The sequence below is a fragment of the Ascaphus truei genome, unplaced genomic scaffold (genome assembly GCF_040206685.1).
Source record: "Ascaphus truei isolate aAscTru1 unplaced genomic scaffold, aAscTru1.hap1 HAP1_SCAFFOLD_748, whole genome shotgun sequence".
In the NCBI taxonomy this organism is placed as follows: domain Eukaryota; kingdom Metazoa; phylum Chordata; class Amphibia; order Anura; family Ascaphidae; genus Ascaphus; species Ascaphus truei.
In genome coordinates, this window is record NW_027457083.1 from 118199 (window position 1) to 135702 (window position 17504).

The 17504-nt window shown below is 49.4% G+C and overlaps 1 protein-coding gene across 2 annotated transcripts in view; it reads right to left on the bottom strand.

The window, feature by feature from the left end:
- The window catches only part of LOC142486117 (uncharacterized), a 62716-nt gene extending 47353 nt beyond the window's left edge, over nt 1-15363 (bottom strand). Inside the window, exons 1-2 of one of the 2 annotated variants that reach the window (XR_012798804.1) lie at nt 14881-15363; nt 14070-14665 (exon numbers count right to left, since the gene is read on the bottom strand). Coding sequence is in view for 1 of the 2 variants with exons in the window: in XM_075584786.1 (XP_075440901.1) it covers nt 14881-15316 (436 nt within the window). In the remaining variant the exon portion in view is untranslated. Of the gene's footprint in view, nt 1-14069; nt 14666-14880 lie in introns of those variants that run through there. The other variant, XM_075584786.1, reaches the window with a different exon arrangement.
- Between the last annotated feature and the right edge of the window lie 2141 nt (nt 15364-17504).

Below are 17504 nucleotides of genomic sequence, written 5' to 3' on the forward strand. Positions count from 1 at the left end.
GTGGGGTGATGTGATGTGCAGGTGGGGTGATGAGATGTGCAGGTGGGGTGATGTGATGTGCAGGTGGGGTGATGTGATGTGCAGGTGGGGTGATGTGACGTGCAGGTGGGGAGATGAGATGTGCAGGTGGGGTGATGTGATGTGCAGGTGGGGTGATGTGATGTGATGTGCAGGTGATGTGATGTGATGTGCAGGTGGGGTGATGTGATGTGCAGGTGGGGTGATGTGACGTGCAGGTGGGGTGATGTGCTGTGCAGGTGGGGTGATGTGACGTGCAGGTGGGGTGATGTGACGTGCAGGTGATGTGACGTGCAGGTGATGTGATGTGCAGGTGATGTGATGTGCAGGTGGGGTGATGTGACGTGCAGGTGATGTGACGTGCAGGTGGGGTGATGTGACGTGCAGGTGGGGTGATGTGATGTGCAGGTGTGGTGATGTGATGTGATGTGCAGGTGGGGTGATGTGATGTGATGTGCAGGTGGGGTGATGTGATGTGCAGGTGGGGTGATGTGATGTGCAGGTGGGGTGATGTGACGTGCAGGTGGGGTGATGTGATGTGATGTGCAGGTGGGGTGATGTGACGTGCAGGTGGGGTGATGTGATGTGCAGGTGATGTGATGTGACGTGCAGGTGGGGTGATGTGATGTGATGTGCAGGTGGGGTGATGTGATGTGACGTGCAGGTGGGGTGATGTGACGTGCAGGTGGGGTGATGTGATGTGACGTGCAGGTGGGGTGATGTGACGTGCAGGTGGGGTGATGTGACGTGCAGGTGGGGTGATGTGATGTGCAGGTGGGGTGATGTGATGTGATGTGCAGGTGGGGTGATGTGCTGTGCAGGTGGGGTGATGTGATGTGATGTGCAGGTGATGTGATGTGCAGGTGGGGTGATGTGATGTGCAGGTGGGGTGATGTGATGTGCAGGTGGGGTGGTGTGATGTGCAGGTGGGGTGATGTGCTGTGCAGGTGGGGTGATGTGATGTGCAGGTGATGTGATGTGCAGGTGATGTGATGTGCAGGTGGGGTGGTGTGATGTGCAGGTGGGGTGATGTGCTGTGCAGGTGGGGTGATGAGATGTGCTGTGCAGGTGATGTGATGTGCAGGTGGGGTGATGTGCTGTGCAGGTGGGGTGATGTGATGTGATGTGCAGGTGGGGTGATGTGATGTGCAGGTGGGGTGGTGTGATGTGCAGGTGGGGTGATGTGATGTGCAGGTGGGGTGATGTGATGTGCAGGTGGGGTGGGGTGATGTGATGTGCAGGTGGGGTGATGTGCTGTGCAGGTGGGGTGATGTGACGTGCAGGTGGGGTGATGTGACGTGCAGGTGATGTGATGTGCAGGTGATGTGATGTGCAGGTGGGGTGGTGTGATGTGCAGGTGGGGTGGTGTGATGTGCAGGTGGGGTGGTGTGATGTGCAGGTGGGGTGGTGTGATGTGCAGGTGGGGTGCAGGTGGGGTGATGAGATGTGCAGGTGATGTGATGTGCAGGTGATGTGATGTGCAGGTGATGTGATGTGCAGGTGGGGTGGTGTGATGTGCAGGTGGGGTGCAGGTGGGGTGATGAGATGTGCAGGTGATGTGATGTGCAGGTGATGTGATGTGCAGGTGGGGTGATGAGATGTGCAGGTGATGTGATGTGCAGGTGATGTGATGTGCAGGTGGTGTGATGTGCAGGTGGGGTGCAGGTGGGGTGATGAGATGTGCAGGTGATGTGATGTGCAGGTGATGTGATGTGCAGGTGGGGTGATGTGATGTGCAGGTGGGGTGATGTGATGTGATGTGCTGGTGGGGTGATGTGATGTGCAGGTGGGGTGACGTGCAGGTGGGGTGATGAGATGTGCAGGTGGGGTGATGTGATGTGATGTGCAGGTGGGGTGATGTGATGTGCAGGTGATGTGATGTGCAGGTGGGGTGATGAGATGTGCAGGTGATGTGATGTGCAGGTGATGTGATGTGCAGGTGATGTGATGTGCAGGTGGGGTGATGAGATGTGCAGGTGATGTGATGTGCAGGTGATGTGATGTGCAGGTGATGTGATGTGCAGGTGATGTGATGTGCAGGTGATGTGATGTGCAGGTGGGGTGATGAGATGTGCAGGTGGGGTGATGTGATGTGATGTGCAGGTGGGGTGATGTGATGTGCAGGTGGGGTGATGTGCTGTGTAGGTGGGGTGATGAGATGTGCTGTGCAGGTGGGGTGATGAGATGTGACGTGCTGGTGGGGTGATGAGATGTGCAGGTGGGGCGATGTGATGTGATGTGATGATGTGTGTGTGATGTGCGGGTGGGGTGATGGTGATGTGTGTGTGTGATGTGATGTGATGGTGGGGTGATGGTGATGTGCGGGTGTGTGATGTGCAGGTGGGGTGATGTGATGGTGGGGTGCGGGTGTGTGATGTGCAGGTGGGGTGATGGTGATGTGTGTGTGTGATGTGATGTGATGGTGGGGTGATGGTGATGTGCAGGTGTGTGATGTGCAGGTGGGGTGATGGTGATGTGTGTGATGTGATGTGATGTGATGTGATGGTGGGGTGATGGTGATGTGCGGGTGTGTGATGTGCAGGTGGGGTGGGGTGATGTGATGGTGATGTGTGTGTGATGTGATGTGATGTGCAGGTGGGGTGATGTGATGTGATGTGCAGGTGGGGTGATGTGACGTGCAGGTGGGGTGATGTGACGTGCAGGTGGGGTGATGAGATGTGCAGGTGGGGTGATGTGCTGTGCAGGTGGGGTGATGTGCTGTGCAGGTGGGGTGATGTGATGTGCAGGTGGGGTGATGTGATGTGCAGGTGGGGTGATGTGCTGTGCAGGTGGGGTGATGAGATGTGATGTGCAGGTGGGGTGATGAGATGTGCAGGTGGGGTGATGTGCTGTGCAGGTGGGGTGATGAGATGTGCAGGTGGGGTGATGTGCTGTGCAGGTGGGGTGATGAGATGTGACGTGCGGGTGGGGTGATGAGATGTGATGTGCAGGTGGGGTGATGAGATGTGCAGGTGGGGTGATGTGCTGTGCAGGTGGGGTGATGAGATGTGCTGTGCAGGTGGGGTGATGAGATGTGATGTGCAGGTGGGGTGATGTGATGTGCAGGTGGGGTGATGAGATGTGCAGGTGGGGTGATGAGATGTGCAGGTGGGGTGATGAGATGTGCAGGTGGGGTGATGAGATGTGCTGTGCAGGTGGGGTGATGTGACGTGCAGGTGGGGTGATGTGACGTGCAGGTGGGGTGATGTGACGTGCAGGTGGGGTGATGTGCTGTGCTGGTGGGGTGATGTGCTGTGCAGGTGGGGTGATGTGACGTGCAGGTGGGGTGATGTGCTGTGCAGGTGGGGTGATGTGACGTGCAGGTGGGGTGATGAGATGAGATGTGCAGGTGGGGTGATGAGATGTGCTGTGCAGGTGGGGTGATGAGATGTGACGTGCTGGTGGGGTGATGAGATGTGATGTGATGATGTGTGTGTGATGTGCGGGTGTGTGATGTGCTGGTGGGGTGATGAGATGTGATGTGATGATGTGTGTGTGATGTGCGGGTGTGTGATGTGCAGGTGGGGTGATGGTGATGTGTGTGTGTGATGTGATGTGATGGTGGGGTGATGGTGATGTGCGGGTGTGTGATGTGATGTGATGTGATGTGATGGTGGGGTGATGGTGATGTGCGGGTGTGTGATGTGCAGGTGGGGTGATGGTGATGGTGGGGTGCGGGTGTGTGATGTGCAGGTGAGGTGGGGTGATGTGATGGTGATGTGTGTGTGATGTGATGTGATGTGCAGGTGGGGTGATGTGATGTGATGTGCAGGTGGGGTGATGTGACGTGCAGGTGGGGTGATGTGACGTGCAGGTGGGGTGATGAGATGTGCAGGTGGGGTGATGTGCTGTGCAGGTGGGGTGATGAGATGTGCAGGTGGGGTGATGTGCTGTGCAGGTGGGGTGATGAGATGTGCAGGTGGGGTGATGTGCTGTGCAGGTGGGGTGATGAGATGTGCAGGTGGGGTGATGTGCTGTGCAGGTGGGGTGATGAGATGTGTAGGTGGGGTGATGAGATGTGTAGGTGGGGTGATGAGATGTGCTGTGTAGGTGGGGTGATGAGATGTGATGTGCAGGTGGGGTGATGAGATGAGATGTGCAGGTGGGGTGATGAGATGTGTAGGTGGGGTGATGAGATGTGCTGTGTAGGTGGGGTGATGAGATGTGATGTGCAGGTGGGGTGATGAGATGAGATGTGCAGGTGGGGTGATGTGCTGTGTAGGTGGGGTGATGAGATGTGTAGGTGGGGTGATGAGATGTGCTGTGTAGGTGGGGTGATGAGATGTGATGTGATGATGTGTGTGTGATGTGCGGGTGTGTGATGTGCTGGTGGGGTGATGAGATGTGATGTGATGATGTGTGTGTGATGTGCAGGTGGGGTGATGGTGATGTGTGTGTGTGATGTGATGTGATGGTGGGGTGATGGTGATGTGCGGGTGTGTGATGTGCAGGTGATGAGATGAGATGTGCAGGTGGGGTGATGAGATGTGCAGGTGGGGTGATGAGATGTGACGTGCTGGTGGGGTGATGAGATGTGTAGGTGGGGTGATGAGATGAGATGTGCAGGTGGGGTGATGAGATGTGACGTGCAGGTGGGGTGATGAGATGTGACGTGCTGGTGGGGTGATGAGATGTGCAGGTGGGGTGATGAGATGTGATGTGCTGGTGGGGTGATGAGATGTGCAGGTGGGGTGATGAGATGTGCTGTGCAGGTGGGGTGATGTGATGTGCAGGTGGGGTGATGAGATGTGCTGTGCAGGTGGGGTGATGAGATGTGCTGTGCAGGTGGGGTGATGAGATGTGACGTGCAGGTGGGGTGATGTGATGTGCAGGTGGGGTGATGAGATGTGACGTGCTGGTGGGGTGATGAGATGTGACGTGCTGGTGGGGTGATGAGATGTGCAGGTGTGTGATGTGCAGGTGGGGTGATGGTGATGTGCGGGTGTGTGATGTGCAGGTGGGGTGATGGTGATGTGTGTGTGTGATGTGATGTGATGTGATGGTGGGGTGATGGTGATGTGCGGGTGTGTGATGTGCAGGTGGGGTGATGGTGATGGTGGGGTGCGGGTGTGTGATGTGCAGGTGGGGTGATGGTGATGTGCGGGTGTGTGATGTGCAGGTGGGGTGATGTGATGGTGATGTGTGTGTGATGTGATGTGATGTGCAGGTGGGGTGATGTGATGTGATGTGCAGGTGGGGTGATGGTGATGTGTGTGTGTGATGTGGTGTGATGTGCGGGTGTGTGATGTGATGGTGGGGTGATGGTGATGTGTGTGATGTGATGTGATGTGATGGTGGGGTGATGGTGATGTGCGGGTGTGTGATGTGCAGGTGGGGTGATGTGATGTGATGTGCAGGTGGGGTGATGGTGATGTGTGTGTGTGATGTGGTGTGATGTGCGGGTGTGTGATGTGATGGTGGGGTGATGGTGATGTGTGTGATGTGATGTGATGTGATGGTGGGGTGATGGTGATGTGCGGGTGTGTGTGATGAGATGTGACGTGCTGGTGGGGTGATGAGATGTGCAGGTGGGGCGATGTGATGTGATGTGATGATGTGTGTGTGATGTGCGGGTGGGGTGATGGTGATGTGTGTGTGTGATGTGATGTGATGTGATGGTGGGGTGATGGTGATGTGCGGGTGTGTGATGTGCAGGTGGGGTGATGGTGATGTGTGTGTGTGTGTGATGTGATGTGATGTGATGGTGGGGTGATGGTGATGTGCGGGTGTGTGATGTGCAGGTGGGGTGATGGTGATGTGTGTGTGTGATGTGATGTGATGTGATGGTGGGGTGATGGTGATGTGCGGGTGTGTGATGTGCAGGTGGGGTGGTGTGATGGTGGGGTGCGGGTGTGTGATGTGATGTGATGGGGTGATGGTGATGTGCGGGTGTGTGATGTGCAGGTGGGGTGATGAGATGTGCTGTGCAGGTGGGGTGATGAGATGTGCAGGTGGGGTGATGAGATGTGACGTGCTGGTGGGGTGATGAGATGTGCAGGTGGGGTGATGAGATGTGCTGTGCAGGTGGGGTGATGAGATGTGCAGGTGGGGTGATGAGATGTGACGTGCTGGTGGGGTGATGAGATGTGCAGGTGGGGTGATGAGATGTGACGTGCTGGTGGGGTGATGAGATGTGCAGGTGGGGTGATGAGATGTGACGTGCTGGTGGGGTGATGAGATGTGCAGGTGGGGCGATGTGATGTGATGTGATGATGTGTGTGTGATGTGCAGGTGGGGTGATGGTGATGTGTGTGTGTGATGTGATGTGATGGTGGGGTGATGGTGATGTGCGGGTGTGTGATGTGCAGGTGGGGTGATGGTGATGTGCGGGTGTGTGATGTGCAGGTGGGGTGATGGATAGTTTGCAATGTAAGCAGCAGTTAATCAAAACGGAGCAAACAGTTAATCATTATTATTTTGTTCGAAATATTAAAGATTTTTTCAATGTCAACACCTACTAAATGTTTTTAAATCCTTTCCTGAAGACAGCTCGGTGAGTGGAGCCTTGGGATGGGTTTGATTTTGTCTGACTGCTCCCATTTGTGTGATATCCCTATGTGCTAACCGGAGTTAGTACAGACACAGGCTCGCTCTCTCCTTTCTTGGACTGGCTTTAAGAGAAAAGAACTAAGAAAAAACGTGTCAAAGCTCCAGGAGGTTGGAAATAAAGCCTTTAGGCAGTAGTAAAATGATAATAGGAGTTGCAGTAGTAAAATGATAATAGGAGTTGACACCGGAAAATAAAGGATTAAGGGGCTGCAGTTTTCTGTGTTCACATAGATAATGGTGACAAGGAGGGGACAGAGGGGGTACCACCAATTGTGAGGTGCAGTCACTAACGTCCCCCTTACCCTGGCTATGCCCGGCGTGGAGTACCCTTTACTCACGATGATACACCGCCTGAGATTAGAAACTCTCCAGCCGCGCGGCGAATTTCAAGGGGGAAAAAAAAAAAATGGCGCTTTTTTTAAAACTTGCCTGTTTCGGCAGTTTAAAGCTCCATTTTCGCCGGCAAATGGCGAGATTCCTTTTAGCGCTGCTCTCTGCATGAGGCCCAAAGAGAGAAAAAGAAAAGAACAGAAAAAAGAGGCAGAACATCCCACAATAATCACGCATGATCTGCAGAGATTAGCCCGCACTATACCAGCAATAGTTACCAGAATTGATGAAATAAACTCATGTTTTGCATACATATTGTCCTTGTTGTTCTTTCACTATGCTAGTTGTTCTATCACTCAGTAAGGACAATATGTATGCAAAACATGAGTTTATTTGATCAATTCTGGTAACTATTGCTGGTATAGTGCGGGTTAATCTCTGCAGATCATGCGTGATTATTGTGGGATGTTCTGCCTCTTTTCTTTTCTTTTTCTCTCTTTGGGCCTCATGCAGAGAGCAGCGGTAACAGGAAAAGCGGCATTTTTCGGCGAAATATACCTTTAAAAAGCCAGGTAATGGCGAGTTTAGAAAAAAGCGCCAATTTTTTTTAATTTGAAAATCTCGCCGCGCGGCTGGCGAGAACCTAAATCTCGCCAGTTTTTAAAAGGTCCCAATTCAGAAAGCCACGATCGCCATCTAGCGGCTGTTCGCGCCAATAAAATGGCGCGAAATTCAAAAATTAGCTCCGCCAACAAAAGTTGGCAAGAAGCTGGAGCTCGGCGGCCAGAGGGGGGGGAAAGAAAAAAAAAACGCGATTTTTTTCCTAACACATTTCAGCAGCGCGCATCTCTCCATTTCAACTCGCCACCCTCATTCATGATAATAATTGCAGATTTCTGGCCTTTCTGCATATAGAGAAAAAATCTCCCCATTAAAGGTACATTTTATTACCCTCGCCAATAATTTCCAGCGCTGCTCTCTGCATAGGCCCCATTGTCTTCTCTGTTCTTTCTGCAAGACATATTTAATTGATTATTGATATCAGCTGTCTTGTATGACGGGGAGAGTCATAAATACCCAGGACCTCCCTTACTTCATTACTCCTTGAGAAAACGCCACAGTAGCCGTGCAACATGTGGGAGAGTAGTTAGTACTGTCTGTTTTTTTGTTTTTTATGTAGTTCATTAAAGTATACCTTTTAACCCCTTTTTCCTGATCACCCTGGCAGTGGGCACCATTGGGTTAATCCCTTCTCACTCTAGGTAGGACAGGAAGTAGACTTTTGCAGGTAGGCCATATAAGGCCCCTCCCTCTACCTGCACACCAGTCTTTTTCCTGTCCTCACAGCTAGGTGTAGGATTTGTTATTTTTTAAACAGGGCTCACCTACTGCACTTTGTGCAGATATCCAGGGTCTCACCCTCTCTGCCCTGAAGCTCCGCGGTGCGCCCTGCGGGGGGCAAGTCGGAGACCCCTTAGAGTCGGGGGTGCCCCTGTTGGGTGGGGGGAAACAGCTGCAGCGCAAAAGCTTAGTGCAATGCCCAGAATCGAGGCGCACAACAGCGGCAGCAGGGACCCATGGAGGCCCAGACTCACCGCATAAGTGCCTGAACGCTGCGGTAAGGTACCCGGCAGCCCGCCACACGCGGAAGGGGGAGCAGCAATACTGCGAGCGGAGGAGCTCTGCAGACCGCAACAGCGTAGCAACGCGGCGGTACTACCCCAGGAATCCGCGGTGAACCTAGGAGGTTCAGAGGACCGCAAGTGTATCAAAGATACTGCGGAGAAGGGTACAGGGCACGTAGCCGCTCGGGAGCGCGCGCGTGCAGGCCGGCAAGTGCGTGCACGGACACGCGAGCCGTGCGGGTGCACGAGCACGAGCACTTGATGACGTCACGAATGCGACGGCCACACGATGTATGTGTGAGTGAAGCTGCAGCATGGAACGCTCAGCAGGGAGAAGACAAGTGCTGGATATGGATGCAAAAATGGAAACACCCAAAACATCAGTTCCCAAGACTAGGTGAGTCCTTAGTTTAGTTCTACAATGGGAAAAGAGAGATGGTATATATATACATCAGGGTGTATGTTTAGCATTTATTTTGTTTTTATAATTTAGTGCGTTGGTTACCCTCCCAGAAGCGGAATCTTCTAAGGGGGCTGGGGAATCCCTGCAACATAAAAGTAGAGGAAAAGTTACTAAAAAAACGAAGTGGTGTGCAGCGTGTGAGAATCCAGCTGTTATAGGAAAGAAATTATGCAAAGAATGTATTAAAACTGCAGCAGGTGATACCAGTGAGCAAATGAGCACTTTCCTTGTGTTAATGAAGGAGGCAGTTAAACAGAGTGTGGATGAAGCAGTCCAGCAAGCTGTTAACCCTACGCAAAAAAGATCTAGATCCCAAACCAGTCTGGATAAAGGGAAAGGTTTTTCGTCAGATGAGTCTGAGATGGATTGTTTCCAAGTATCAGAGGGAGAAAGGGATTCATCAGAACTAGAGATTCAGGAGGAGGAATCTGAATTTGATATAGAAGTTGTGGATCCACTGATTAAAGCCATGAGGCTGGCTTTGGAACTAGAAGACTCTGAGGAGTTAACCCATAAGAGAGATAAACTTTTTGGGGCAAGACAAAGAAAGGATAGAGTTTTTCCCATCCACCAAGTGATTAAAGATCTTATTCAGGTGGAATTGGCCCGACCAGATGCCAAAATATTTGCGCCTAAAAGATTGGGGGAAATGTATCCATTCCCACAAGAGGAAATGAGAAAGTGGGAGGTTAGCCCAAAGGTGGATCTTGCTATTTCCAGAATAGTAAAAAAGACCACAATCCCCTTAGAGGAGGCAGCGTCATTAAAAGACGCTATGGATAAAAGGATGGATTATGCATTAAAGAAAGCATATGTTACGGCAGGGACAGCCTACAAGCCAGCCATAGCAACTACATCAATTGCTAGAGCTATGCGAGTGTGGATTGCCAATATTGAAGAGGCAATAGACAAGGGTGTAAAAAGAAGTACTATTCTTAAGGCGTTGTCAGAGGTGAAATGGGCAACTGATTACATAGCAGAAGCCTCATTAGATGCAGTAAAAATAGCAGCCAAGTCTATGGCACTGGCGGTATCTGCAAGAAGAGCTTTATGGCTCAGACAGTGGATGGCTGACACACCATCAAAGAACAGCTTGTGTACATTGCCCTTTGAAGGTGAATTCCTATTCGGCAGCAAACTAGATGCAATAATAACAAAGGCATCAGGTGGAAAGAGCATTTTTTTGCCGCAGGAATACAGAGCCAGGAGATTCAATCTCCAACACATGAATAAAAATCAATATAGAGAAGCAAAGGCATACAAGCCTGGTAGGTCTTCTCCAAGGCAAACAACATGGAGAGGTGGCCAGAACCGGCTTTTTCGTGGCTCTAGAGGAAGAGGATCATTCGCAAAGAATAAATCCACATGAAGGTCAGATGGCCCAGCAGTTGTCCGTAGGAGGACGGCTGAGAATGTTTTCCACAACATGGGCCCAAACAATACAGGACGAGTGGGTGTTACAAACCATTCGTCAAGGATACAGTATGGAATTCAGGGAGATACCAAAAAGAAATATGGGGGTGATAACATGGATACACTCCAAAGAAAAGAGAAAGCAGATGAATATAGCTTTAAGGAAATTACTACAGGCAGAAGTAATAGAAAAGGTACCTCAGGAAAACAGAGGAAGCGGAATTTATTCCAGAATATTTTTGGTAAGGAAACCTACAGGGGATTACAGAGCAATCCTAGACCTAAGAAGGGTAAATTCATTCTTGAAGATAAGAAAGTTCAAGATGGTGTCTGTAAATCTGATTATACAAGAGGTACAACCAGGAGACTGGATGGTGGCGATAGACTTAAAAGACGCTTATTTACATGTACCGATAGCAAAAGGGCATCAAAAATTCCTAAGGTTTGCAGTAAATCAGGAGCATTATCAATACAGAGCACTACCATTTGGTCTGGCAACTTCCCCAAGGTCGTTTACAAAGGTCCTAGCCCCTCTAGTGGCAGAGATGAGAAAAAGGGGGGTAGAGATATACCCTTACCTGGACGACATCCTGGTAAAATCAAGGGATCGGGAGAAACTCCAACAGGACCAGAAAATGGTTATAACCTTCCTAGAACATCACGGTTGGTTAATAAACAGAGACAAGAGCCATTTGGTACCCACTCAACTCTTAAGATTTCTGGGAGTAGAATTCGATACAGAGAAAGGAGAAGTGAGATTGCCAGAGGCAAAGGGGCTAGACATAGCCATACGAACAAGGAGGCTCAGAAAAGCTACCAGGACTTCTGCAGAAGAATGCATGAGACTCCTGGGGAAATTCGCTTCAACATTAAGCGTCACAAAGTGGGCAGCGTTGCATATGAGACCTCTGCAAAACAATTTTCTACAGCAATGGAACGGGAATCACAAAGACACAAGACAAAGAATCTTGTTACACCCACAAACAAAACGAGAGTTAAAATGGTGGGAAGATACCCGGAACCTGGTCAAAGGGAAAACGCTACAACCTGTGCACTGGTTAAAAATTACAACAGATGCGAGCAAGACAGGTTGGGGGGCTCAGATGGGAGAAAAAGTGGTGCAAGGAACCTGGGAAAATCAGGTAATCCACTTACCATCAAATCTACTGGAATTAAAAGCAGTACAAAAGGCCCTAGAAGTTTTCCAGGACAAAATAAGAGGTGGCTGTATAAAGATAGAATCAGACAACAGCTCTGTGGTCAAATATATAGCCAAACAAGGAGGAACCAGGAGCAGAAAGCTGATGAAGCTCACAGCAGAAATACTCGGTTGGGCAGAGTGCCACTTGTCGGATATCACAGCCATACATATCCCAGGACTAGAAAATGTCACAGCAGACTTTCTAAGTCGCAATATCATTCACCCAGGAGAATGGGCGTTAAATCCAGGAGTATTTCAAGAACTGGTAGAGCGATGGGGTCAACCAGACATCGATCTGATGGCGACACACCAGAATCGCAAAGTAAGGAACTATTGTTCCAGACAATTTCACCCAAGCGCACAAGCTACAGATGCTCTCAGTCTCAAATGGGACTTCAAATTGGGATACCTGTTCCCTCCAATTCCTCTGATTCCAAAAACAATCAGGAAAATCAGAGAAGAGAGAGCAGAGGTGATATTCATAGCACCATACTGGCCAAGAAGGCTTTGGTTTACACACCTGGTAAATATGGCAGTGGATACACCATGGCACATACCAGATCAAAAAGGCCTGATGCAACAGGGGCCAATAAGCCATCCAAATACCAAACAATGGGCTTTGACGGCATGGCGATTGAGCGGGAGACATTGAGACTGAAGGGTTGTTCAGAGAAAACAATTCAAACCCTCTTACAAGCAAGGAAAAGTTCCACATCAAGAGTTTACCATAGAATCTGGCTTTGCTTTTGTGATTGGTGTGAAAAAGAGAGAGAAAATTTCCTTTCACCAAGAATTGTATCGATAGTGGAATTCCTGCATAAAGGATTTGAGAAAGGTCTCAGTCTCAGCTCATTAAAAGTACAAGTGTCGGCACTATCAGCTTTGTTGGAAAGAAATCTGGCAGTAGAAAGACTGATAATCAGGTTCTTTCAAGCAGTTAAAAGGTTAAAACCTCAAATTAAGAACAGAGTACCTACATGGGACTTGTCGTTAGTCTTGGATGTATTAACAGCAGCTCCGTTTGAACCAATACAGGACATTGGCCTAAAATGGTTGTCATGGAAAATGGCGTTTCTGATAGCAATCACCTCGGCAAGGAGAGTGGGAGAACTACAGGCGCTATCTGCTAAGGAGCCATTCCTAATCATACATCAAGACAAGGCAGTTCTTAGACCGATACATCAATTCCTGCCAAAGGTGGTATCACAGTTCCACATGAATCAGGAGATCGTGATCCCGTCTTTTTGTCCAGAACCAAAAAATAAGAAAGAGGAAAGGTTACACAAATTGGACGTGGTGAGATGTCTTAAGGTGTACCTAGAAAGGATGAGAGACATCAGAAAGTCTGACAAATTATTTGTCATTCCAGAAGGACCAAAGAAAGGTCAAGCAGCATCAAAGACTACAATTGCACAGTGGATTGTGGCTTGTATCAAAAGAGCTTATGAAAGCAAAGGACAAGATAAACCTTTGAACGTGAAGGCCCATTCTACAAGGGCCATGGCTACTTCATGGGCATTTAAAGCCCAGGCCACACCAGGGCAGATATGTAAAGCAGCTGTCTGGTCCTCATTCAATACATTTCTGAAATACTACAGACTAGACGTACAATCATCAGCTGATGCAAGCTTTGGGCGTAGAGTCTTAGAAACTGTAGTGAAATAAAGTGTAAAGTGTATTAATAAAGGTTGAACTGATAAGACATTAAACTGGTGTTGTCTAATCTGATGTATCCCTCCCTAAAATTTGCACTGCTTGGGTATGTCCCAATGGTGCCCACTGCCAGGGTGATCAGGAAAGGAGAAAATTTAAACAACTTACCGTAATTTTCTTTTCCTGGAACCATGGCAGTGGGCATATAGGCATTAGACATACATAGGGAGGGTAACTATGTGCCCACTGCCATGGTTCCAGGAAAAGAAAATTACGGTAAGTTGTTTAAATTTTCTCCTTTTGCTGGCGAGTGCCTACTTTTTGTATTATGGAGCGGCTGGATTTTTGATTCTTACCTTGTTCTATGGCTTTAAGAGTAGGGTGACCATATTGGTTCCGGCAAAAAACAGGACAAATGTCACGCATGCACACTCAGAGCTTGCCGACCGCGCACGACCAGTCAGAGCACCGCTCATGCGTGAAGAGCGTTTGCCGACCACGCATGCGCGTTTGTCACTTGGCCGGTCGTGCACATGCGCTTGCCGCTCGTTCATGGGCATGCGCTGTCGTTGCTCGCCAGGGGGACACAAAACCGGGACAGCACCCGAAAAAGTCAGGACAGAGCCCTAAAAACGTCGACATCTGGTCACCCTATTTAAGAGGGACAGGGTAGACTAGACGTAGGGCGAACACGTCCCGTTCTCCCCCCCCCCCCCTACACACACACACACCAATTCCGAGACCACAAATACAATACAATTTTTCATTTTCTAAAGGAATGAAAACAGGCAGAAGTTATTTTAAACATGATTAGGTTTATTTAAGGAAAATAATGGCATCATTGCACAGTGCAGCATGGTCATTATCAGGGGACTGGAAGTCTACAGATGTACTCAGCATTATTATACAGTGCAGCATGGTCATTATTATGGGCTGGACGTATATGAAGATGCTTCTTATTATTCAGGGCATATTGTTTATTAGCAGGGAGTAAAGATAAACAGTATCACTATACAGCACAATATGTTCATTATCAGAAGTGTAAGTGAATAGATACTCATGTTGATTCTACATTGCAGTGTGTTCATTATAAGGGGGCTGGAAGCGTATAGACATACTCACTATCATTATACAGTGCAGTATGTTCATTATCAGTGTATTGAGATAATCAGCCTAATTATACAACAGTGAGTGAGTGACAGAGACAGGGACATTATCAGCGACAGGAAATGGATAGAGATACTTAGATGAGACTTTATACAATGTGCAGTATTTATTATACAGACGCACCCAGGTTCAGTTATTGACACTCCCAGCGTCGGATAAGAGACCCGAGAGCAACTATGGGGAGCAAGCAGAACATTGTGCGGAATATGAAAATGAGGAGCTTCCTTCCCTGTGCTGTATCTTCCTCTGAGAAACAAGAAGAAAAATGTATATCAAAATTCAGGAGGGATCAGGCCACCTTGGTCCTATATGAAACTGTCACTTTAAAGATGCTATTGTCATAAATTCTTTTTGGTCCTACGTGAACTGACCCAATAAACATGTCACTTGTCATTAGGTCACTTTGGTCCTACATTGGACTGCCCCTTTAATTAGTCTTTATTTCAGCAGTAAATACATACCAAAAGATGCAGGATCCTCATGTACCCACACGCTGAGGTTCTTCCTGATTATTTTCTCAAAGTGTAGTAAGGTAATGTGGTAAGTCCCACTGTCATTGAGCTGAAGATCCTCCAGTAACAGGGACGCGTTCATGGGGTAGAATTCCACTCGTCCTTGATGCATCGGGTATGTTACGGTTTTCCCAGAGATCCATGTGGGAAAACCTTCAGTGTTGATAGAGCCATTAAGTGTGGAGAAATACACAATCATACGATTACCAATTGTCCATTGTATAGATGGCCAGTGAGAGACGGAACGTCTAATGGTATAGGAAGTTGGGAGGAGAAGAGATTGACCAACAGTGGCATTGATAGAGTCCTGATGGACAATCAGCTCTAGTTCAACGGAGGGATCTGGAGAAGAAACAATTCTACATGTCACATAAATGTCTGACATTTGTCCTGTTAAAAAAAACTCACGGTCTATATAACCTCGCTCTATAACATACTTAAAATGTAGGGAGACATTATGGGTTTCCAGCCCTATATTTATATTCCTTATATGTTCTAAGATTCTGACTTTCAAAAATCTTACTGTGCGGCCTACATACTGCAGGCCGCAAGGACATTCAAATAGATAAACTGCATTACAAATTTTGTAGTTTATCAAATTTCTAATGGGGAATGTCTCCTTAGTAACGTTAGAAGTTCGGTTCTAATGTTACTAAGGAGACATTCCCCATTAGAAATTTGATAAACTGAAATACAAATGTTGTAGTTTATCTACTTGAACGTCCTTGCGGCCTGCAGAATGTAGGCCGCACAGTAAGATTTTGTTACTGGAGGAAAGTGAGAATCTTAGAACATATAAGGAATATGTCCTAGAGGATTCTAGTGATCCGGAGAGGTGTGAGTGTGCCCTTATAGCACTCAACGCTTTGAAGGACTGGGAGAATGAGAGTTTATTTTCTCTCCCACCATATGTTTGTTGTGTTCATTAAAATTGTGTTATGCTATGTTTTCTTCTTTCACTTTTTCCATTTGAGAGGAGGACCTGCCAAGACATTCATCTATCGATACCTGTGTGTGAGTGATTCGTTCACTTATTACCATTACACTTGGTTCATCACTTTTCACCATATTGCACACATTTATCCACGTACACCGTGTCTAGAGACTTATTTTTAGCTGCACGAAGGACCATTTATATATTTTAGTTTGCGCTTTCTATATTCAATTGTACATTCTTTTGAGAACAATTAAATCAAACTCTTCTCTCAGGAAACCAGAAGTAGCCAGTGTGGTTAAAGCAGGACAGGAAGTCCAAGAGATAGCACATGAAACGAAACCTTAGCACCTTCCCCCTCACACCGGTGCAGTCTTAAGAGAGTATGGGTCACCCCAAATGTTGCCTAATTACCATCATGGAGACAAAAGTCCTAGGGAAATCCTAACAGTGCTAAAGAGCGCTTTATTGATTAACTAGCTGAGAGACCCGGCGTTGCCCGGGAGTAAAATGTTGCGCTCCCTCCTCTCTCTCCACTCCCCCTGTCTGTTTCTCCGCTCCCCCTCTCTCTCGGTTACCCCCCCACATGTGCAGCTAGCTCCGGTGTCCCCCCCATGCGCAGCTCCTTTCCCCCCCTACAGTGTATCACACACACAGTGTTACACACAGTGGCACAGACACACACAGTGGAAGACACACACAGTGGCCAGGAGGAGGGGGGAGGGAGTAGAACGGCCGCCAATCCGCCCCCGCACCGCCACTGCCTTGCTCCCCCCTCCCGCTGCGCATGGCACTAGGTGATGGCGGAGCAGTGGAGGGTGAGTCGTGTTGAGGGGGGAAGACGCGCCGAGGGGAAGGTAGCGGGGAGGTGAGAAGTCTGCCGGGCCGCGCACCTGCCCCCCCCGCAGCCAAGCAGGGTTAAGGGCGCCACGAGGGAAGGTAGCGGGGAGGTGAGCTGTGGGTGAGGAGGGTGATAGAGGGGGGGTGAGCCGGCGGGGTGGAGGTGTGCTTTGGGTGATGGGGGCGGGGATCCAGCAGCCCAGATCGCGGGGTGAGGAGGAGAAGAGGAGAGTGGGCGGGTGGTTGTGCGTGTGTCCCCCCCAGTTGTGTCGGCAGCAAGCAAGCCAATGGGAGGCGTGCGGGGGGGGGGGGGGGGGCACGAAGCAATCTGATTGGCTAGAGGCTGAGTGACAGACCGACGGACCAATCAGATTGCCCATAAGAACAGCAAACATACAACGTTTTCAATTATATAGATGAACTAGCTGAGAGACCCGGCGTTGCCCAGGATGTAATGTTCCTGCACTCCCCTCTCCCTCTGTCTCCCCCCTCTCTCTTCCCGTGTCTCCCCCCTCTCTCTTCCCCGCTCTCCCCCCCTCTCTCTCTTCTCCCCTCTCTTCCCCTCTCTCTCTCTCTTCCCCTCTCTCTCTCTCTTCCCCCCCCTCTCTCTCTCTCTCTTCCACTGTCTACCCCCTCTCTCTTCCCCTGTCTCCCCCCTCTCTGTTTGTCCACCGTTCCCATTAATCCAGCTGCCCCCCCCATTTACCAGTCCGGTCCCCCGAACCCTTTCCAGCTCCGTTCCCCCCTCCTTTACAGGTTCATGCAGTGTGTGTGTGCGCGTCAGTGTGTGTGCGTGCGC